Source organism: Chenopodium album, chromosome 1, assembly GCF_948465745.1.
Source record: "Chenopodium album chromosome 1, dcCheAlbu1.1, whole genome shotgun sequence".
NCBI classification, from domain to species: domain Eukaryota; kingdom Viridiplantae; phylum Streptophyta; class Magnoliopsida; order Caryophyllales; family Amaranthaceae; genus Chenopodium; species Chenopodium album.
In genome coordinates, this window is record NC_137834.1 from 89,006,441 (window position 1) to 89,031,577 (window position 25,137).

Here is a 25,137-nt window from a genome sequence, read left to right on the forward strand (position 1 = left end):
AATCATAATTTTTATTTTCTAATTATTACTTTAGCCTAAACATATCACCCTAAAAGTGAGTTATGTTATGTTACCTTGTTTAGTAATAATTCTACTCCGTATTTACTGTATTATTTTGATAACTTATTGTTCATCATTATCTCATCTACCAATTGCACCGAAAAAAAATATAATATTGACATGAATTTTTTTTGGACATAATATACCAATAATATCCTCAAATGTTTAAGCAAGGGATTAAAAAAATACCAAAAAATATAATTAACAATGCATAATATGGCTATATGGGTAAATTTAGTATTCATAGCTAGTCAAAATATAACAATAAATGAAGGAATGAATTTCCTTTCTATAATTCATCAAAATTTCTTTGTTTTTTTCCTTATCATTTACAAAATTCTTGTATATTGATCTCTCCCAAATTCACCTATTTCATCACCCAAATTATAAAATAAAAAAAAATAACCCAAGACTAACATGGCATAATATGGGTAGTTTTAGTATCATAGCTAGAAAGGCAAGACTTAGAATTAACCCTGAAAATCCTAAGCAAATCACAGCACATCCTCTTGACAGCAGGGGAGCAATCACTCTGCATCAACAATAATATCTTGGTTAATCCACCATTACTTTTCATAACAGATTCCTTAACTCTTTGATCGCGAAACAAGTAACACAAACCCCATAATAGTGTAATACCATGCTCGTTCACAGCGCTCGAAACCTTCATTAACTTGTTGATTATCATAGGTATACAATTCGGATCCTCGATTATAGCTAGTCGACCCTCCGTGCACCCTGCTAGCAATTCTAGCAGGGTGAAAAGGAGCTCAACGGTAACAATAGTATTATTAACGCTAATACTATTGTTACCGTGTGAGGTAATCATGTCGCCTATAGTTTTAACCCCTCCCGCTCGGACCAACTTTTGTTTGTTGCGCCGAGGGGAGGATAGAGAAATCAGGCAGGATAAAACTGCCTGTTTCTCTACCTCTTGTTCGAATCTCCCTTGCTTTAGTATTCCCAAGAGCTCGACCCCGAACTCTTGGTGGTCGAACATGATTCTCTTCGTTTCGACGTCTTGAGCAAATGCCTCAAGTATCCCAGCCGCTGCGACCTTGGACCCTGGCCGGCCAGTTTTAAGGACCCGAGCCAGGGCCGAAACAAGGTCGCAGCGGCTGCTACTACCCATCTTGTCATTGCCATTATTCAAGGCAATGACAAGATGGAGTAGTTTGAGCACGGCCTCGAGGAGGTCCGGGGACAGATCCGGACCTCCCGAGGACACGGTTCGAATCAAAAAATCCACAAACAATCCATTTGAACCCAGAAATCTCCTGTTCTCAGCCGATTCGGAAGCGAAACACAGAATCTTAACAACACCCTCGAACAAAACCCCATCATCCTTTTCTTTTTCCTTCTCTATTTCTAACAATTGTTTTATCAAATCCGATACAAAAGCAGATGACACTGAATGGAATTGCGGAAGAAGAGCACCCTTGAGAGCGGAGGCGGAATGGTGGTTGGTGGACCAGATCTGAATGAGGCGTTGAAGGGTATGGTTAGGAACGAAATCTTTGGTGTCTAGTACTTGCATCGTAGCCGGACACGTGTTGTTTCCGCTGTCTAACCACCGTTGGATGCTGGTGCGGTCGTAGGTAACACCAGTACACAAACTCACAGGTGATTTCATTACATCTAATGAAATTGGACACTTGAAAAAACTTGGAACACTGATGTATAATTCATCTTTACCCATGATAATTTTTTTAAAAAAAAGTTTAATTTTATGGGAAATTTGTTAATTTTTGTGATTAATAAATCAGTCAATCAATCAAATAATAAAAATGAAATGAAAGAAATGTTTGGAAAAATGGGAGAGAAAGAAGGAAAAGAGAGAGAAAGAGGAGGAAGAGAGAGAATGGTATAAGAAGAAGAAGAAAAGAGGTCAAATGTGAAAGGTATAGGAGAAGAAGGGTGACGTAAGAAGGGAGAATTTTAATTGGAAATATAATAATTAAATATATTCGATTCAATGTTGGTGTGGTCTACGGTCAAAAAAAAAGAGAGAAAAAGGAAAGATTGTGATTTTTTTAGTTTTATTTTTTGGAAGTGTATTTAATTTGATTTTATTTATAGAATTCAGTGGGTGGGAAAATAAAAGTGGTTGTAAGATACGGCATAGGTCTACTAGTCGATCTTTTGAACAAAATGAAAGTTTATTTTATGAAGCATTTTTTGGTTGTGAATTTTGGAAGTGGTCAAGTGGATTATTTGTGGAATTGTGGAGTTTGGAGCTAAGCAAAGTAGCGTGTGGCCCCTTTATGCTTTAGTCGGGTTTCATTTCTTGCCGTGGGATTTTTATTTTACAAATTAAAAAATAAGGATATGTTCACATTTATCAAACTGACTGAACTGATTAGAGTTGAACTGAACTGATTGGAGCTGAATTGAAATGAACTGGGTCAAAATGAATATTTTATGAGAGAGGAAAATTAGGAGCTGAACTGAACTGATTGGAGCTAAACTGAACTGAATTGATAAGAGTTGAACTGAACTGAAATTATATAAGTATATGTGAACAGACCCTAAGATTAATGCGTATTTGTTATAAACGGGTGAGGGTCGGGTAAGTTTATGTGTTTCTCCTGACAAAAAAAAAAAAATAAATAAAATAAAAATAGAAGGGGTTAATGTGATATGTTAATGGGTCTTTTTACTTTTTTGTTTAAGTGAAAATGGTTTAGAATGGATAAAGAAAAAATCGTATTGTGTCGTGTTGGTTCGCTAATCGCTATTGATCTTTAATAAATGAAATGCATGGATTGGTAAGTCACATGTCGCATTAATAATCCCTCTTAATAAATTTTACTTCTGGTCGTTTTTGTGCCAACTTTTAAAAATGATATTCATGCACACCCCATGGCCCATCGTCCATCGACGTGTTTGTCCTGCTATATTGAACTTGTATCTTATTGAGTCATACCATTTTTATGTGTGTTTAATAACAAAGTTATCGTGTCGACCCAACCCATGCCCAACTCTATGGCTTACAATTGTTACACTTCAACCAAAGTGTTGGTGATTTACTTTGGTATCTATCCAAAACTATTCTTCTTTCAAAGTTTCCATTTAACTATTTAAATCCGCAATAAGACTTGTGTGGACCTGGTCTACAATATTATTATTGTGAACCTGAGGTTTAAACACACACAACTAGCATTATATTGAACATAATGACTCTTATTTTAAACATAATGAACCTTATTTTAAACATAGCGACCTTTATTAAAATATGTATAACGTTTAATATTATTGTGAACTTAAAATACGACGTTATGACCCTAATTTAAAATTAGTTATCTTTACCATTCATATTGATCATTATATAAAATATTTTATTAAAAAAATTAACCTCTTATAGCCTATATTACCAAAATGACAATTTTAGCCTATATTACCAAAATGACTTTTATTTCAACATAATGACTTTTATTTCAACATAGTGACTTTTTATTTTTATTTTTATTTTTTTTATTAATAAAACAATCCTAATTTCTCTTATGTTAGTGGTTCACAATAAATTAGTGTGAAGCAGGTCCATTTAAGAATTTGTGTTGAATCCGTGTACTCTCTTCTTAGCTTGACTTTAATTTCTATAAGTGATAGTTGAAGCTAGACTTGAAGTTACGTCTACAAATTCAAAACTAGTTATACTCGTCAACACTTGCGATATATTGAGTAATGATTACTTGTATTTGATGAATAATATCAATTCATTTGCTAGTTGATTCATTTAGCTGATTACTTTCAAAATTCCAAGTGTTAAAGAAAGAAAAATAACCTTCCCTATACTTCTTTTTATGACAACATACTTCATAGATCATGACATATAAAAAGCTCTTATTGTATGATTTTAATGGGAAAAAAAAGCACCTTAGATCATGGAATGATGCTTATTATAGGCTTCACAACTTGAACACATTATAACTAACTAAAACTCCTTTCACTCTACGTTATCCTAAATGTAGACTATTCAAAACTTCCATTTATTTTACGGGTTAGTTTTGGAATGTTTTTTGGGATTGCTTATTACAAGCCTAAACCCAATAAAAAGTGGACAACTAGCCAAAATTAAAGCAAATCTATGCATCTCTCATCATTATATTATATCACAAAATTGTCATGTACTTGGGCCTTGGGCTAGTTAGTCCTACATCTTAGTGGCCCAATTTCCCAGCCCAGTAACAATTAAATGAATTAGTACTATGAAAGAAAAAGGAAAAAAAAAAAAAAAAAAAAACAATTTTTGAATCTAACTGTTTGATTATTGAACTTTTCTTCTTGGCTGATTTCCAATTATAACAATGAAATTGTATACATGAAAAAAGGCTGAAAAATTATAAACGGAAAAATAGAAAAAACTGAAGAAATATTAACGTGTAAAAAACATCAAAACAAACAAATAAATCTTCCAAACTTTACGTATGAAAATGTAAGATAGAGTAGACAAATAGTATAAGATGGGTCCATCAAAATTGAAGGGAGTGTCAAATCAAAGAGGGCCAATTATGGAAAAATAAATTGAACATTTAATCAATTTGACTACTTCAATAACTTGCACATTTTCTCCAATCAAATTAACTGCTCTTGAGTATTGAAGTTGATATTGAAATGAAATTGGAGTTTTGTTACTTCAATTAATGTTATTCTGCAAGTTTTGACGTACTTGGCCTCTAGCTTCCATCTTTTACCAACTTCATTGTATAAATAGAACCACATTTATTACATGATACAATGTTGACATATCATAAGCAATCAAGTACAACTAGGAGTTGGGGGTTTTGTTAATTAAGGTTATTGACAAAATGCACAAACTCAATTAAGGAGAAAATATAACAAGTTAAGGATGATCCTATTAAAGTAGAACCTCTTGGAAGTAATCAAACAAGCTAACAATACAACTCAATTTTTTGAAAGTGGGATAAACAATATGAAGGTCCTCTCCTCCAATTCAAGAATCTCAATCAGTAAGATAGAGTCAAACATATTACGGATTATTTGATTAAAGAGGCAAAATACTATCAACTAAACCAAGCACTATTAAAAAACAACGATTATCTAATTATCTACACTTAACTATAAGGGCTTGTTCAGTTGAGTTCAGCTCCAATTAATTCTGTTGAGTTGAGTTCAATTCTTCATTTCATTCTCTCATAAACAATTTATTTCAGCTTTATTTAGGGTCTGTTCTCTTACGTTAAAATTCAGTTCAGTTTAGTTGATCAATTCAATTCAGCTCAGCTCAGTTCAGTTCAGTTCAGCTCAGCTCCTAATTTCCTTCTCTTATAAAATATTCATTTCAGTTCATTTCAGCTCAGTTCAGTTCAGTTCAGTTCAGCTCAGTTCAGTTCAGTTTAGCTCAGTTCAGTCAATGAGAATAGGCCCTTAGTTCAGTTCAGCTCCAATTAGTTCAGTTCGATTCAGTTCAGTATGTAAATCAAAACAGACCCTAATGTTAAGCTTAATTTTTTATAGACGAGTAATCCCTAGTAGGGCATGTTCTCATTGATTGAACTAAAATGAACTTATTAGAGCTGAACTGAACTAAACTGGACTGAAATGAATATTTTATAAGAGAAGTAAAATATGAACTGAACTAAACTTATTAAAGTTGAAGTTAATTGAACTTATTAGAGCTAAACTGAACTGAAATGAAAATAATCGTATCAGAATAGACCCTAACTCCAACATAAATGAACATAAGAGAAACACTTTCATAAGTAATCATGTATGTGACCTCGGCTAGCTACCATATAAGACTATAAGAGTAATGGAGTAGTACTACAAATGAAAGTAAGCAGTAATTCTATTATTCTAATTTGTCTCACAAACAGCTGTACACATAAAAAAATTCACTCTTTTAAGCTTTTAATTTTCACCCTGCTTTTAGTGATTCAATTAAGTTTCACCCCACTTTAATGAAAATAAAGTTACATAAAACTTGGTGATACTTGAAAATTTACCCCAACAAATAATATTTACCCTATGCAGTAACAGTATAATTGAATAAATAAAAAAGGGTAACTGTTTGGTTTCCAAATTCGTACATGAAAATCTTTACCCCTTCTCCGGCAAAAGGGGAACTGCCAAACTTTGCAACACTCCAACAATATAATAAAATTAAATTATACATCAGCAAGGTACTCTTAATAGTATATTTGTATAGACTATATAGAGTATAAAGACATAAAAAACTTATATATTGAGAGACAATTTCCTTAAATTATGTGGCTACTTCACTATCAAATCTTTCTCTTTGATTCTAAACGTACTTTTCCTATTAAATTATTTAGTATCTCTATTTTTCATGATTTTGTTGGAGAGTTTTCATGTATCAACATTCAACGAGTTGAGAATAAGAAATAATTCAAGTGGTTAGAGTTTCTCTTTCGATTCTCATAATCCCTGTCTTTGTGGTCCTTAAAAAAAAAAAAAACATTCAAAAAGATGTGTGATTGAAAAAGAAAAAGAAAAAATAGATACACCTATCTTCATTTGTATATGACAGTATACTCAATATGGATATAAAATAAAGATATCTTAGGTTTTAAGACATATTAGTAAATTGTTTAAGTTATTAATTTATCTAATATGAAAACATGGTATCAATCAAACAACAACAATTCAAGAAATAGGAAGTTGGTAGTCGTTGAAAATTTCAAATCCTAGGATTGAATGGCTTAAACTTTAAAGTGATTAACTCATAGATTGATAAATTGAGTCAAGTGTAGGGTCCTCCACTCATTTATTTTCTAGGTTTATATGATTTAGGGCATGTTCACATTTACTGAATTGAGCTGAACTGAAGTGAACTGACTAGAGCTGAACTGAACTGAATTGAATTGAGCTGAGTTGAAATGAATATTTTATGAAAGAGGAAAATTAGGAACTGAACTGAACTGAACTGAATTAAGTAAATGTGAACATGCCCTTAGAGCAAGTTTAGCCCCAAGTCTTAAGACTTGGATGTGACATCATTTTTTGTGGTCCTCATTGAAAATGATGTCAGAAAATTCTTGTTAAGACTCATTAAGACTTACATAAATTTATCACTTTAGCCCTAAGACTTAAATATTTGACATATTATATGTAGAAAAGTGTTTAAAAAAAAGGGATAATAAAAATTAAAGTGAAGTGGGTCCCAATCTCAAGTCTTAAGTTGAGTCTTGAAATTTCAAGACTCAACTTGAGACTTGCTTGAGATTTTTGAAGAAAAATGGGAAAAGTCTTAAGTATAAATCTTAAGACTCAAAATGATGATGTCACCCCAAGTCTTAAGACTTGGGGCTAAACTTGCTCTTATTCACTAGTTTTAATTTACCTCAATCTTTGTACTTGTATATTCGTCTTAATAAAGTACGAGTATAAAACAAATTATCCAACAACATAGTAAGTAAATATGGAATACATGTCTTAGATCAAAGAGGTTCATTAATTACGTACACTAAAGCTTAATTAAAGTTAGTATTTAAATGCTACTTTTTCTCAATGAATTAACGACCTGTTCACTTTAGCTTAATTTTAGTTTAGTTCAGCTCTAATCAGTTCACTTTATTTCAATTCAACTCATAATTTCATTCTCTCATAAAATATTCATTTTAGCTCAATTCAGTGTCGTTCTAATCAGTTCAGTTCAATAAATGTGAACATGCCCTAAATGATCACGTTTATTTACCACAAATTAAATATGTACACTAATTTCTAAGTGTATATTACAAGTAATTCATTCATTTAATTTTTACCTAGGGTACAATTCTTTTCAAAGTTTCAACCTTGGTTTATCCCAAAAAAATAAAATTCAACAGTGGGACCCTCTTCACTCAAATTACCTAACCACCATACCACATTACCATCTGATCACCCTAAAAGTTTTTTTCTTTTTTTTCAAAAACATGAAAAAAAAACACAAAAAAAACTTGACCTTTTCCAACTCCTATTACCTCATCACTTCACTTTGTTCTTTACACATTCTCTTCATCCCACTTTACTCCTCCTTTCCTTTCTTCAATTCATTCCCTCTCTCTTTTTCTTTGCTTTTGTCATTCACCCTCTTATAACCCCAAAAATGACTATTTCAAACCAACAAAACAACCCTCCTTTTCAAACCAACACCATTTCTTCATCTTAAACTTAGCTTAACTCCCTTCATTCCTACCACCCTTCCTCAACCTCTACATTCTTCTCTCAACGAGTGCTAATCACAAGATAAACCGTCGTCGTCATCGTTATCGTAAGCCAATCAAATACCATGAGAAGTAGACCAAGATTATCATCACTAATCAACAAGTTTTGGGTGCACATTATGTTGCTAACCATGTTCATCATTAGCATGAACTTGTGTCAAGGGTTGAGAACTACAAATGAGTTTAGATTCAACCCATCAAGACCCAAATACTCGAATTCGGGTCATTTTTTAGGTTTCTTTCCTAAGAGATTTCCTATTCCTTCTTCTGCTCCTTCAAGAAAACACAATGATCTTGGCTTACAAAGCTGGAGATCTCCTTAAATTTTTCCTTTTTTTTTAATTAATTATTTAGAAGGATTATGATCATATATATTATGAAGCTGACATGCATGTTTTTTTGGGAGGTTTTTCATTTACTAAAAATAGTTGACACAACAACTTTTGGTGGGTACATTGTTGTATTTTAATTTTATTTCCTCTACTTAATTGTTAGATTATTGTACATTTTTGAGCTCATTCTTAATTTAATGTTATGAGCAACTTAGTATATAGTATTATTACTATTATATGAATGGACTATATTATATGGTTTTTGCTTCAAGCTTTGGTTTCTTCATTGTTTTACTTGTATATCTTTAAATTTCTTTTTTTTTTTTTTTGTTTTTAATATCTCTATTATTGCATGCAGTGTAATTTATTTTCATCGCAATAATCTTTTTGTATATTCTGTATAAAATTCCTTACTTCAGTTAGATATGTTGTTCGGAACTAATAGTCTCATTATAATTATTTATTAGATTTATTTTAATTTTAAATATAAATGTGAGAACTTTATGACGGAGTAATAATTAATTAATTAAGAATAAAACATGTAGGAGACAAATTGCATTTATTTAAAACTCTGCACAATTCTGTAGGCCATGCAAGTTTAAAGATAAGGGGATGAATAAAATTAAATTAAGCCTCTTTGGGCTATTTACTTCAAAAAATTAAAATTAAATTATGTTGTTATTGTTTTATATATTTTGGACGATAGGAGATACTGTCTTATCAGACCGAAATCTCGCATAGGTTAACCCAATGGACAAATGGTTTGTCACGTTATAGAAAGAAACTGTAGCTTGCTTGTATAAGTAGATAAGAAAAAGAGAAAGATCGAGTACAATGATATGCACCCCAATTGATGGAAATGAAATATATTTTCATGGGTCATGTATGTCCACCAGTTTGTCTGCCATTTTCTTTATCATTAGGTGTTGTCTATATAATACTATTATGAAAATATTATGTGGAGTACAAGATAATTGAATTAATATATGCTATTATAATAATAATATAAAATCATGAAGTATACAATTATTAATACAATACACGGCCAAATAAGAATAACATCACTGAAATATGTTAATGTACATACGAGTGACAAATAATGTTAGAGTAATTAGCTAGGTAGGTATGCAATGATATATATCATTTTCACATGCATGTTCTAATTTGGATAAGCTAAGCTTCATTGGATGATGTATTTTCAACAATAATTAAGGCTGATTCTAAGGAATTAAATTTTTAAATGGAGTCAAGGAGATAAAATGTGACATTCCTCTCTTATACGGAGTACAATGTATGGAGTAACAATGAATGTTTTTTCCCTTTTTATCAGAGGACTAAATTTATTTTAGAAAAATTATACAAATATATATTGAGAATCTAGAAAAATCATTTATTTAAATAACAACCTATGAATAATAATTTACAATGTACTTTTTTTTAAAAGACAATTTACAATGTATTTACTTGTGCTATCCGAGTGACTGAGGTTTGTTCACTTCAGCTTAATTAATTTCAGTTCAGTTCAGTTCAGCTCCAATCAGTTCATTTTCTAATTTTCTTCTCTCATAAAATATTCAGTTTAGTTCAGCTCAATTCAGTATATGTGAACAAACCCTGAGTTCTGATTACGATACAAACCTTTTGGAATAATAATACATCATTTGTAGTGTTACATAGTAAAAAATGAATTAAGTTACGAATATATTCCACCATGTATCGTATTTAAGTAAAAATTATTTTATAAGTACTCCATAATACACTCATATGGAAGCCTTTTAGTTTAAACAACAAACAAATGAATGAATGACGATTTCTTTTTATATTTTTATGGAATGTAAGTCAAAATAAAAATGTCATAAATTAAGTAACCTACCATACCTAATGGACCCTCAAAGAAACCTAGAGCACTAGGCATTCAATCTTGATGTTAGTCAAAAATCAGACACAAGAGTCACATGTAACTTAGATTATAACTCATTCAAACCCTAAAATTATTTTTCTATAGCCTTTTTTATTCTCAGTGGATAATTTGTTTGGATTAAATGTTGAAAAAGGCCTTCCTTGGTTGTCTGCTGTCCAAAAAAAAAAACCTTCATTACTAATTAAAAATTTAAAAAAAAAACTGTATTAGTTTCCTAGAAATTGACTTATGCAAAAATCACACTAATATATTATGCTTCATAATAAATTACAGTAACTTTTACCATCATGTGACTCAAAATATAATATTAAAATTCTAAAGTACTTGTAATTTCCATTGATTAATCATGTGAAATGCTATTAATTATAGCAAAAAAAAAAAAAAAAACAGAAACGATAAGCTCCATCTTTTATGCCAAAAGTAAAATAATTAAAAGAAGGTTTTAATTATTAATTTATTTTAAATACTACTTTAATTATTAATATTTTTGTAAAAAAAATTGCTTTAATTATTAATTATTCAGCTGGAGAAGTAATGATGAAAAATATGTGACAATGAGAATATATGGCCCATCAAATGTTTAATCAAAATTGATTGACATAAGATGAGGCCATGAGCTATGTTTTCTCTTTAATTATTTATATCATCAAAAAGATGTGATTATAATTAAACTTGCTACTTATTTATTTAGTATGATTGTAATATTTAAGGCCATAATATTTGAAATTATGTTACTGCTTGTCATAATCACATACATAATGTTTTCACGTATTTTTTTTCTAGGAAAATCATAGAAAATCATGGATTATCCAATTTAATTATGAAGTTTAGGATTCAGCTCATTCACTGCGCAAATGGAGGACACCCTTAAATGTCAATGGTAAAAGATACTTTAGTTTTGCCATAATTAAAATGAAATTCGAGCATGATTATGGTAAATCATAGTTTTTCCTCTTTTGTATAAGTTTTTTTTCTTTAATTTTTTTTATCTTTGATGCATATGCAAATTAAAGAAATTTGCATCAGCTATTAGTTTAATAAGACTAATATGTCTTTACAGGGGAAAGGAACTACAATAAGGCTGCCCCTTGCTCGCTTTCCCTGCCTTTTTTGGAGTTTAGGAAAGGAGAGGGGGCAGAAACAAGCGATTGGGCTCGTGAAATCCAATGAGAAGAGGCTCATTACATAACCCTTCCTCGACTTATTGAGACAGATGGAACTCCCAGCTTAGTCCCTTAAAGAGGAAGCTTAGTTCTTTCAAGCTTATACTTAAACGTTCGTGAGCCCGCCCTGGTCTAACTCACATGAAATTTAATCATTTTAAATCACTCAAAAATCTCACAAAGCAACAACTTAAGCCCTAATAAGATTTTACGAGAATTAATAAGAGTTTATCAAGTTCAATTTATGTTTTTTTTTTTAAAAAAAAAGAGTTCGATTTACAAGTAATATAGTTCAATTAGTCATTTCAAGTAAGATCATATAAATTTAGAAAAGTTTAGCTGAGTAAATATCAAGAGAATAGAACACACTAATGTAATATAATTTGACATTTATTAATTTTGGTGAAATACAATACCTTTTGAGTTTTGATACAGTAGAAAATTGGCAACAACTCATGATACTTAAGTTATTTTTTTTTATAATTATTTATCGTGATCATATAATATTAACCAAAATGAATAAAGGCCTTGATGATTTACCCATTGATCACATATAATTACTACTCAAAGTCTCATACCCAAAATGGTACCAAATATTAAAATGAAGATACAAAACATTCCAATTATACTCAATACTATAGATGTGTAAAAATAATACGGAGTAATGCTTAAATTAAGATGATTTTTCTACCTCTCGAAAAAAAAAAAAAAAAAGAAAAAGAAAATTCTACTAGTTATTAAATCTGTTGTGCTAAACAAGTAGCGTCCCTGTGTATAGTATTGACTATTGACATCTAAGACTGGATCTTCAAAAACAAAAAACAATAATGTGAAGGCTAATCAAGCAATTTACAAAACTAATGCTGAACTTTAGCTAATTAGAGTACATCATACATGAAGAATTATACAAGAGCGTCAAAGAATATGCTTCACTGAATTCGGTTTTCAATCTTTAATGAGCATGTACTTGTATCATATACAGCATTGCAGAAGGCTTCTAATGTCCTAAATGTTAGTCTTATATAAATATTAATCCTACCATAAGAAGATTATAAATATATACAAATTTTAACATAAACGTTTCAGGAGAATGAGGTGATGCAGTATCAGTTCTTTCGGCAGCAAGGTTTTAGTCCACAACAAATCTTGTCCTGTGTAAATAAGTGAAGTAATTGATCATTTACATGCCTGCGAGGTACACCGGCTCTTGTAGAAGAGCACCATGCAGTGTAGAAGGCGTCAGCTACTTGAGTTGTGAAGCCATTGTTGCTGAGGTCAAGTAACTGCAAATGTTTTGCATTTCTTATGGCATCTGATAATTCCTTAATCCTTTGGTTGTCTTGACTATTGCAGGTGTCAGCAAGTAGTGCATCTGAATCTTCAGCCTTTGAATCATTCTCGTAACTATCAGCTACTACTAGCTGATTAAAGGCGTCTTCTTCATGTTGCTCACCTGCAGGATCTTGAAGTACTTTTTTAGAGCCTAATGCTTCTGAATTCTTATTGCCTGTAATATCATTTCCAATATGTTGAAGTTGTTCTTGCTCAATGTTGCCAGCAAGATTGAGTTCCTCGAGGGACTCGTTCTCTTTAAGACATCAAACAATAAGTCAAGCATCAGTTTGTTGATGGATATAGAATTTGATGAAAAATAGGGCAAGTTTAGTAACTCTAACCAGCAAGTGACTTCATGATTTGGATAACCCCAGTGAGACCAAGGTGGCACTTGTTAAGCAGCAAAAGCTTCAGACTGCATTCTGGATTCACAAGTATTGATGCTAATGCATTTCCAGCCTGCAGTAAAAGCTCTAATGAGTTAATCAAGGTTTTGCTTTTTTAGGACCTCATCAGCAAATGCATCTACTGGTAACAAAATACAGAAAAGGGTTCTCTCTATCCCTAAGAACAATAATTTTTTAGGTTAAATACTAGCATTGCATTAATTCATACACGTATTTTAAAACCAGTTCTGAATGAGGAATGACATAGTTCAAGCATCTACCTCTTGAACCTAAGGATTCCCCACACACACGGCACACACACACCTTTCTCTCTATACTTCTTTTGAGCCTTCAGGTATCAAATAAAACAGAAAAATTCATTCCCAAAACAGAACAAATCCTAATTTAAAACCCAATTAGGAGCCTAAATTTAGTTCCTAGAACCTTACTGTACATAAATTTGAGTTACGCCAGTTACACTTACACGTTACACCCCTCCCAAATATTAGAAAAGGTGAGTCCATTATCTATTTAAGGACCAAACTGATATTTAATCAGCATACACCAATTAAAAGTCTGTAGTAACCCGAAGTTAGTTAGAGTAGTGCTATCTGAAACTCCCTAAGACCTAGTCTCAACTCTCAATAGAATTTATACTTCACTGATTGCTGTTGTATCCATTAAAAAGAATCTAGAAGTTGATCAGTTCTTGTTTATAGACTGAAGGCCTACAGTTAACAGATATACACACTACATCTAAGTATTGACTTAATCTTGAAGTTGAAGCAAACCTCTGACGTAATGGGATTTCCAGCAAGGTTCAACTCCAGTATATTCAATACTGCAGGAACTATCTTTAGTCTTTCAACAAAATTCAGTCTAAGGCCACAAAATGATAGGTTCAACTTTGCCAGCTCTTGGGTCTCATGGAACAAAGATTCGGTCAGCTTTAAAGCTCCATCCTACAAGTTATCAACAGCCAAGGCATGGTGTGAGGAGGATCAATGGCAATACCAATATAAAATGATCAAATTTGAAGATGTTATCACTCACAGAACCAATATTTGTTGCACCAAGCATGAGACCTGATAGGCATGAAGATCTAGCAAGTTGACAAACACTGTCAAATGCATGCTTGTTAAGTTTTATGCCATCCAGACTCAGTTCTGAAAACCTGTTCATATCCACAGATCTATTCACTACAATATCGGTTAAAAATTTATAATGACAATCGCAAATAAGAATGAAACTTCACCTTTCAAGCTTTGCAAGTTTCCCTAGTAGGTTGGATAAAGAGTTACCGGATATAGGGTTATTATGTCCTGCCAAAAAAGGAAACTAAGTCAGAAGTTCAATCAAAGGATGAAAACGTATTAAACATTACACATTGACCAAGTCATTACCTACTAAAAGCTGTGACAGTACAGAACCAGAATCCAACGCATCAGCAACTGTTTGAATTGTTCTGGATGTGATAGAACATCGTTCCATATTCAGACTATAAAGACCTGCAATTGTAAACCAAGAGAACAGATTTGAGTATTAGACGAAGAAATAGTCTCCAAATCCTAAACACGTCTGCAGAGTTACAAGTGTACAACAGCCGAGAAGGTCGACTGCTAACCTTCCATATCATATTTATCATCAATTCATGGAGTTAGTGAAACAAAATCAGAACATATAAAAGAAGAAAAATAGTTTAACCTTTGCAGTTACACAATATGGTGGACAGGTAAGTTCCACAGGCATCAGTCAGACGGTTTCCTGAGATGTTAAGAACTTCTAATCGACTAAAGAGCACGGGGCACTCACAAATCTGTAAATACACAAGAGAATAAAACAAAAAAAGAATCAAATATAGACTAAAGATAACGGGCAAAGTGATGCAACATCATTGCCCAGAAAGCTCCTCTTATCTTCTCAAGTCACAACAAACTGTTTCTTATGGCAACTTGATTACTGACAGTATAGAAACTTCCTTTTGTCTTCCAAAATGAATTTAAGGTCTACAACCATACCTTATTTCTAATTGCAGAAAACTACTAAGCGAAATGTATAAAAGGATAATAATCTACCTGAAATAAAGCAGTTGGCCCAAACAAATTGCAGTGCAGATCCAACACCAAGGCCCCATATTTCTGACCTGATGATGTCAATGCTTGCTTGAGTCTCTCCATTGTTGCATTCCCTGAAGGCAGAAAACAGATTAAATTCTAAATAAGCTACCAGGCCTACACCAATCAACTTGAGATCTGACCAACAAATTTTAGAAATTAAAAATCTCTGCCAAATATATTAATTTTGAAATTTGTGAGTTGTGGGTCTTGTGACTCACGTTTTCTTCAACCATCCTGTCTCACTTCCAAAGTTCCATTATTATTGCCTTGCATTTTTTACTTTTGCAAGTTTGAATGATAACGGACTTAATCGAAATGGCTCATGGTAATGTGTACACCTTTTATTTGTTGTGCAGTATCTGACAGTTGTAGAGTATCAGATCAAGAACTAATTAACATGCTCTCTATTATTACAAGTCTAAGGTTGCATAACTGTAACCACTCTTAAATTCGGTAAGGGAGAGAGCCTTTTTACAGGCATAGAGTAATATAAGTGGCAAATGTAAGTGAACAAAAATTTGGAATAGACAGGAGTATCAATGCAACCATTTGATCAACGTGGTTACCTAACATATTATGAGAAAGATTTAACATGGAAATAGTCTTGTGGGCACTCAAAGCATCCAGTAGAGGAACTACTGACATATCTTGAAGCTCACAATCAGACACTATGACTTCATCCTCAGAAATCTGCAACAACACAAGCAAATAACAGAAAAAAACAAATGAAAGCTCATGTTTTACCCCGTACAGTATATAGACAACAAAAAAAGAAAGTGGATAAGGTAGGTCACTTGTAACAGCTCAGTATGTCCTCACCTTCAAATTATACAGCTTCATTAGCAGCTTCATATTAGGTGGCTCAGCTAATCTCTGACAACAGTCAACATACATTTTTATCAATCTCTTCTGCACCCATCCTGTCAATGTTTAGATCACAAGTGATTAACTGGTAGATCCCCCAATTACCATAATAGCATTAAATATAAGGAATATATTTTGATATGTTTCCACATGATTATTGTACTGTGCAAAAGAGACTCTAAAGATTAGACAGCTTGGGAGAGCAGGAATGATCAGTCAAGTAGTAGGACATTTTGTATATTAAGAGTAGAATTGGAAGAACAATAAAGAACTTTCACAGTATGGTAGAAATATAATGAACTACTTTTACAACAATATTTGTTGACTAGTACTCAAATAGAGATGAAAGATTGTCCCTTTTATTCATTTTCTCTGTCACTCATGTATATTTCTTCAGTGCAAAGTAGGGTAGTAACTGTGTAAAACACCGTATAGTATATGTCGTCAATATGCTTCATTCATGCAATAAAAAATCTCAATTATCATTCCGTATTGTAATAAAAGGAGAGAGGAAAGCCAAAACCTCTTACAATACTGCATCAGAGAGCACAGTACACCTCAAACTTGTGAAATACAACTACACAAGCCATGTAGTAAGCAAAGAATAACATCAGCACATATATCAAGCTAAGGTGTCATGCCAATTAATAGTACAGTAATAAAAAAAACAAGATCAGCATTCATGAAGATCATCTATAAGAGCATATGCATACTATTAATGGAAGCTTCTATTGAACCTCCTGCTTGAGCTTCAATCAAAAGAGTATCCATTGTGTGATCAGCAGCAAGGATCTGCTCTCCAAATTTCAAGTTGTCAATAATTGGCAACAGACCTGTTTGACAGCATAAATGCATTACTGGAACAGCCATCTTCATATAATCAAGTTAAAGATGGATCACTGCAAAACCCATGAATTCTCTAATTCATAATAGAAGGCATGTGAAAGTGTGCCATGCAATAGTTTGATATCCCTATATTAATTTGTGCATGAAGCTGCACTTCCCCGGAAATTTATTCCCATATCCAAAGAAATGGCATTTTCATGTATAGTTGACACTAGGGAATTTGCACTTTCAAGGAATTAATGTAGAAAGAGCAACTTACCCCAAGGGTTATGTACTTTTTGCATGTCTTGTGGGAATTTCCACTCTTCACTGAAGTTTTAGATCCCTATTCTACCTAACTATGGCAATCAAACAAGTACTCAAACGGTAACTTTCTAACCTCCTATTAAAGTTAAGCCACACAAGCAATGAGAGTTGTTTATTAAGATAAAGAGAGATTTAACAAGTGGTTTTATGGTTAAGTTTGATCAAAGTTCTTCAGTATCTAACACTATAAATATATTAAATGTGCAAAATACAAATTAAATTCTGGCTTTTATCTATCACAGCATGAGGTTTCACAACCTACCCAAAGATTCAAAGGCAGTGGAAATGAGCTGAATATAATTACCAATAAACTTTCATGGACAGATTCTATTTGACTAACAATGAATCTCTATAGAGCCATAAAGTTTAAAATCCTAAATTTCATGGGTGCTCTAATCATCATGGTATTGCAAGAATAAAGTTGAATACTGCAAGGTTTTCCTACCACTGGACCTCCTCTGTGAAGATAACTGCAAGTAATAGGAACAGGCTGCTTGCAACTTCAAGGCTTCAATATCAAATTCACCAGCAAAAACACTTGGCTCAGCTTCAATGCACACTGAAGCATCTTCGAATTTTATTCTAATGCCGAACTGACAAATAAAAAGGTTGAGGGAAGTTTATCATACACACAAAAATACATGCAAGAATATTCACTGATCTACTCTAATAACTACAACATGCATGCTCAATTTGAAATCTCATCAACTGACTTGATCTGTTTTCATAATTATTCCTGCCTTATTGGTGGTATCAGGGTAGGAGCTACACATGTCTTCAGCTAATATAATATAAGCATGGCTGATCAGATGCCTATGCAACTAGAATTTAGGATTTTAGACTAATAAAAGATGAAAATAAAACCTTCTCAATACATCAGTAACACATGTATTTAAGACAAGTGCCCTAAATACCTTATTGTCTGCTAGAGACTTGCGATTACTGTGAGCAGCTTCTTCAGGTTTGCTAGATTTATATGAACACGAACTTTCTTCATGGTTCACAAGATTACAAGAACTGGTGTCGTGTTTACAGCCATCCAATACAAGATCCTGTTAGAAATAGGGTGAATGAACAGAGAATAGTATTTAATCTGTGGCTCTTACTGTTATAATAGATGTATGGTATAAAAAAAATTGTTTTTTTTTTTGCAATAAAAGTTACCTGTTGGTCACGGGCTGAATCAAGATGATTGCTTCTACTTTTTACTGTAAGTAGTTAAGAAACAGGATTAGTGTTCAGTATCATAAAAGTAACAGAAATCACAGATATTTATTTACCCACATTCATTTGACGTAGCAATATCCTCTTGAGTAGCATCCAGGCTCATGTTTGAGCATTGAGCATCCTCTTCATCATCAGAAACAACTAGACGAGCACGCTTTCGGCCAACAGTGGTCAACGGACTTTTTAGTGAATCAGGTAAGTTTTTGGCTAATGCTTCAGCTGTCCCAGAAACTCTTTTAGCCCCATTTTCATTGCTTGTTTCAAGCTTCTGCAACTTTTTACAGCGGGAAAGTGAACTCAAAACTTCTTCATCTTCAAGGTCTTCAAGGCTTGAAATAGATTTGCCCATGGGAAGGGGTTCACTGTTGTGAGATAATCCACAGTCAACAAACTTGTCCTCAGAGAGACTATCATTTCCCTCAGTTTCTGTTTCAGAGCAGCCATTTTCCAATGCATTATGTGGCTCTTGCTCATTGTTTAATAATGTCTGCAAGCTCTCTATCTCAAGCTTCAACTTCCTACAAAGCACAATGTCACTTACAGAAATAAGTTTTTCCGCACTCTATACATAACCCAAACTTAAATAAAGATGGACTAAGGAAAGTATAATCTAGAAAAGGTCATTTATCAATATTAGTGCTCCACATCATCACCCTCCAATGGGTCTAAGAAAATCGTGGATGGTAAATCAGCTCAAATGCTCAATCATAAGTGTTTTCATCTTGTCAGCTACATATCAACTTTTTTATAACTACCGAAGGATATTTTGTATCAAAATATTCTCTCCTTCCCTCCATCAGTTCCTTAGAGAAACTTCATATTTTACTCAAATTCATTTGAGGAAATATTTGGGAGAAGTGAAAGAAGGAAATATACAAAGGGAAGCTTTTTTTTTTTTTTTTTTGGCAATGTATGGTTTGAGAGAGAGAAGTCTGCAAAACAGATATTTTTCCCTTGAAAAAAAAAGCCATTTTATTTATTATTACTTATTGTTGTTTTCTCTGCCTTTTGTTGGTAATAGGATTCATATGCTTTCCACCAATCAAAAGGGTTAGTAGTAAGAGATGAATATTGCAGGTTTAGCAATTTGCAGCAGCTGCGTAATATTAACATCCTGAACTTAGCTGCAAAAGCTCAAACAAACAAAAAATATCCTAAAAGGATGAGCCCCATTTGAGTCATTTAACATCAAGACATAACCATTCCACACCCTCTAAAAATAAAGGCTGAAAATAGGCTCCAGGTTTGTTTTATCTCATACAATGAGTAGCAAATAAACAGAAAAATCTTCTACCAACTACAGATATAAAAAACAATTTTATATTTTTTTTGTTGTTATTGGCTTATGATTAAGATACAACACAAATATCATTTGCAATGCACCCTGCAAATACTAACTAATAGAGAATCCACTGAAGAAAAAAGATATAATATCCAACTGAAACTTGTTTTATTGATGGTCATGCATGATGAACAGAAATACCTAGCTTCATCAACATTATCAAATCTAATCATGTGGATGTAATGCATGTTTTCCAAGGCAGAAATTTGCGTAGTAATTTTCTTTGCTTGAGCTGCAATCCTGCAAAAAAAAAAAAAGATAATAAGCATACATATACTCAAATATATCATTGTGTTTGTATTTGAAGACCCAATTTGATATTTTGTATCACATTTAACTAACCAATAAGCAGCAAGGTCTAAGCAAATAGTTTTCCTAATATTTTAGTAGCAACTAATGTAGCTAAAGTTGATATTAATGAAGCCAAGGGAGACCGAAGATGACGTAGATGGAAGGAGATAAGTATGAAATAAAGAGTTTGGACATATCGCATAAGTGCACATAAATATACAGTAATTGATAGAAGAGAATAGAGGATCATGAACATGGTTGACGACCATAGAAGATAAAATCTTGGTCCATGTAGCCCACTGATCATTGGGAATAAGGCTTCAATACTGCTGCTGTTGTTATTGTTGTCATCCAAAACAAACAAACAATCAAACAAGTTAACTCTGTATCTAACACATCTGAATAATAAATTTTGTTTAAAAAAAGTCACACATGTGATTTCTTTATGTATGGATTTCCACCTTATTAGAAATTAATCTCCGCTTAAGTAAAATGATCTACAGCAAGAAATATCAGGTCTGACAGCACCTTTCCAAATGAGGATAGAGATCAAGTGTTATACCTATAACCTTCTTGAAATTCCATTAAGGCACCCTGCCAATCACCTTCAGAATCTAAAACATCACCCAAATTGATTTTTGCTAATGCTTGGCCCTGAAATCACCATTGTGAGTTTGTGAGAGAAGGTTAAATCAAACTCGTACCTCTGACATGTTGAGCAAATAGAAAGCTGAAACAACTTTTTTTTTAAAAAAAAACTAAAACTAACCTCCAGATTACCAATCACTTTATAAATATCCCAACTTTTGGTATACCATTCACGAGCTTCCTCGAAATTCCTAAGCTTTTCATATGACTCTCCAACAACCAAATATGAATCAGCCAACTTTTCTTTGTCACTTAGTTCGCTTGCAATTTTTATCTTCTTTATTGCAAGTCCTCGATGCTAGAAAACAATGAACCAAAGTTAGATAACAGAGATATATATTTTTTTAACATAAAAAAAGCTTAATAGTATTTGTAGCTTCCACAGCACTAATGAGTAAAAACAGTGGCTTTATATTTATCCATGTTTCAGGAATTCTTAGAAGAAAGTGCCAAGTTTAGAAATGTGATTTTCAAGTCCAACTCCAGCACAAGTTCATGTTCAAATGTGTATACTAATTGAGCACGGATGTAAGAAAATGATAAGTAACCTGCTGACCTGCATTAGATTTTTTTCCAGCCAGAGGTTAAAGAGCAAGCAGTTAAGTTGGAAACAAACAGCATAATCTAAAGCTCCATTTGCATGAAGAAAAAATAGCAGAGAGAAGAAAGATGCAACTTATTGTTCCATCAATTCTGCGTTTAATAAATAGCAATAAGGCTCAAGGAGCACAAGTGAGGCACGCTTGATATAAGAGAGAAAATAATCTGGAAAAAAGTAGTGTATGTGCTTCACTGAAAACGCCTCACACCCTCACCAAGACAAAAAAGGTGCATGACCCATGTTGCCTTCAGCACCCAAGTGCCCCATTTTATACAATGGTAAATTTTAAGAACCATCTGTGGATCAAAACAAAGAACTCCAGATGGAACTGAAGGAAAGGGCATGACACTAAGACAAGTATAGCAAGTAAGCAAAATGGTACAATTCTGTTATCACAGGCTCACAGCAACCCAAACATATTCTTCACTTCTTGGAAGTCAAAAGCACACCTACAAGCTACATGATGCCTTTTTGCTTTCTTGTGGTCTATGCTACAATAGAGGTAATTTAGAATGCTCTCAGGTGGTCTCTAAGAACTCTATCTTTAACAGTGTAGTACAGCAACTAAACTTACCGATAGGCTTGTGCTATAGCCTACAGGAGCTTCCAAGGAAATCTACCTTACAGTTAAGAATCGCAGGACATGTCATTTTCCATTTTTTTGTTTTCTTTGAGCATCATTTTTTATAACTAGCCCTTTCTGTGCATTAATATAGTTTCTAATGCCATCAAAAATGATTTGAAAACAAAATCCAAAGCAAACTCCCTCAATCTACTCAACAGCTCGAAACTTGCTTGAGACATATCATTGTGGCTCTTGGAATATACGGGTGAAATAAAATCTCCCACTTTATAGTTATAAACCCTAAAGGCCATTATCAAGAAGAAAAGAGACAATCTTCAGTGCAGAAACAGTAAAGTTTCATATATATCTACTAATTGCAGTATGTTCTTCAGGGATTAAGTACAATGGAAGAATCTTACACTAGATACTTACTTTTTCCCAAGCAGAAATAACGGTGGCTTTATCAATAAGAAGATCAAGAGACTTCATTAGCTGCCTTAAACACTTCCTTTCACTTGAAATGCCTTTGGCCGTGTTCATGCTACGCTCAAGCTTCTTTAATTTTTGCTCTTCCATTTTTATATCCTCCCTCACTTTAATATATTCCTTCACAACTCGAATGTTTTCCTCAATTTGACAAGCCAAAGCAAATTCATCTTCCAGAGATTTTGCCAGTTTGAGAGCCGTTTGGTAACATTGCAAGGTCTCGTCAAACTTCTGAACCTTGCAATATAGTTCACCAAGGTTAATATAGCCTTTAGCCTCTCCTTGGCGATGGCGAATATTCTTACATATCAATATATCCTTCTTGATATGCTCTCGAGCTTTGTTCCACTTTCTTAGCTGCATATAGACAAATCCAAGATTATGATGTAACCTGGTGCGCCCCTCGTCATTTTCATTCACCTCCTCCTCATCACAAATCTCCAATCCTTTGGTAAGAATTTTTTCAGCCTCTTCCAAGTTATCAAGCTCCATTTCAAGCATTCCAACATTATTATATGCATCAATATATTCCTTAAGAAAAGAGGATTTAGAGTCCGGGGGATTTTCCTTGAGAGTTTTAGCAAGACTCATAGAAGATTTGAAAAACTTTTTAGCCTTATGAAGTGCAGAATGATCTTCATACTTAGTAAACATTTCTTGGTATGTACGTCCGAGTTGTGTGTTAGCTCTTTGCTGCTCAACCAGATCTTCTTCATCCTTGGCTAGCTCTAAATGCTCTTTCTACATTTACAACAGAAAACAGAATCAATTTATCAAGTATAAGCAAAAGATACATTGGTTGTTCATAGTATCTTCCAAGCTAATTCTAGTCCAATCAACAATAACAGAATTAATCAAATCCAGTACTTACTACGCTCTTGTTTCGAATAATACTTTCAGTTAGCAAAAGCATACATCTTCCATTGTCATAAAATTCTCCTATATTTCACTAATCAACATCTTAGTTAGATAATATAACATTAATAATATTAACATTACACAACCAAAATTCAATGAATAAAAATATATATTTATAAAATGCCAGTAACCCAAATAAGATTACCATTGAAAGAAACTACCTTTGCTCAGTACAAAGAGCTGTTGTTGCATAAATCAAACTTATTATTAATATGAACAAAACAAATTTAAAAGCAGCAGAATAACATCTCCAAAATAAAAACCCTGATTTATGAATCAATCAAAATTAAAACAAAAGCATAAGAAAAACTTATCCTTAAATAATCAATTATATGAAATTAAACCCCTAAATTCACATGTACAACATAAATAAAATGAAATGAGAATTCTCAAAAAATCCTATTACTTCCATTAATCAAATTTCATAATACTACCAACATCAACCATGCGGAGGCGGACTAAATCGGGTTATCTCTTCTAAACACAAAACCACGAAAACCCGAAAAAAATACCTGATAGCGGAGGGCGTCCTGAAAATTTTGGAGACGCAAATAGAGTTCACCCATGGATTGACAAGAAGGAAGACGATCTTTTTGAAGCAAAAAAGAAGTAGAAATCTCATAATCAATCCTTAACCAATTTAGGGCTTCGCAATATTCACCTCTATCTTTGTGAAGATTACCAATTACATTTGCCCATCTAGCTTCTTCTTTGCGATTTCCTATATCTTTAGCACTCCTATACGCTTTCCTTGCTGCTGATAACTCTGGATCGTTCTTCCCCATTTCAGAAATTGATTTGGGGGAAATTTTTTGAAGGAATTTTTTAGGGTTTTTCTGGGTTTTGTTGGGAATTCAGCAATTTTGATTTGGGGATGGGAAGTGAACAGGAAGAGGAGAGAAAGAGTGGAATTTTGGGTGTGAAATAATTTCAAATTCGCGCCAAATTTTTGCATTTTTTTTTTTTAAGAATGGGCTGTCACTTAGAATTTGTAGAATGAAGCCCTAACGCGTAAGCTCTGCGCCGAAAATGGTTTTTTTTTTTTTTTTTTTTGGGTCCTTTTTTTATACACTGCGATAGTTATATGGAATTTTACATTATTCACGTCCTTCTCTTTAATTATATTTTGTTATTTAACAAAGTATAGTCAATATACTTGGTAGTTGGTAGGAAATAAGATTATAATTTAAGGTAAAGGCAAGACATCTTAAGACATGATTACAGTGAATACGCCAAGGCTGAGATGGTTTAGAGCACCAAGTGAACATTCGATGACCCTTTAGGAGCTTTAGGAAGCACCTGAATTGCTAATTTTTTTCGAATTGAAAAGTTACCCTGGTTAAATTTGAAGGATTATAATACACGAAACTTGACTATTTTCGAAGATTTCGGATTTAATGTCGAAAACTCAAATGATCTTAGGTTATTCTTCCTAGGGTCATATTCTCATATAATGTTGTTCGGAAATAAATACTATCACTTGTCAATCACATAAAGACTCATTATGATCTCGAACTAATGAAGGGAGCCGTGTATGTAGCTA

General features: G+C 32.9%; 2 protein-coding genes across 2 annotated transcripts; both read right to left on the reverse strand.

The window, feature by feature from the left end:
- Positions 1-277: 277 nt before the first annotated feature.
- On the reverse strand, positions 278-2,172 carry LOC145625500 (U-box domain-containing protein 27-like). The gene has a single exon (XM_081678527.1). The coding sequence runs from the start codon at positions 1,757-1,759 to the stop codon at positions 473-475; it is 1,287 nt and encodes a 428-aa protein (XP_081534653.1). The 5' UTR covers positions 1,760-2,172; the 3' UTR covers positions 278-472.
- A 10,372-nt stretch (positions 2,173-12,544) lies between these two features.
- On the reverse strand, positions 12,545-24,628 carry LOC145625509 (protein TONSOKU-like). Its single transcript, XM_081678534.1, has 20 exons — positions 24,107-24,628; positions 22,623-23,417; positions 21,146-21,322; positions 20,939-21,030; positions 20,227-20,325; positions 18,801-19,261; positions 18,681-18,724; positions 18,431-18,568; positions 17,962-18,109; positions 17,078-17,197; positions 16,320-16,420; positions 16,067-16,190; positions 15,459-15,571; positions 15,088-15,199; positions 14,787-14,891; positions 14,639-14,705; positions 14,437-14,557; positions 14,175-14,345; positions 13,339-13,456; positions 12,545-13,250 (listed from the first exon to the last, which is right to left on the reverse strand). Exons 1-20 carry the CDS (start codon positions 24,377-24,379, stop codon positions 12,769-12,771), a joined length of 3,861 nt encoding a protein of 1,286 aa, XP_081534660.1. The 5' UTR covers positions 24,380-24,628; the 3' UTR covers positions 12,545-12,768.
- Between the last annotated feature and the right edge of the window lie 509 nt (positions 24,629-25,137).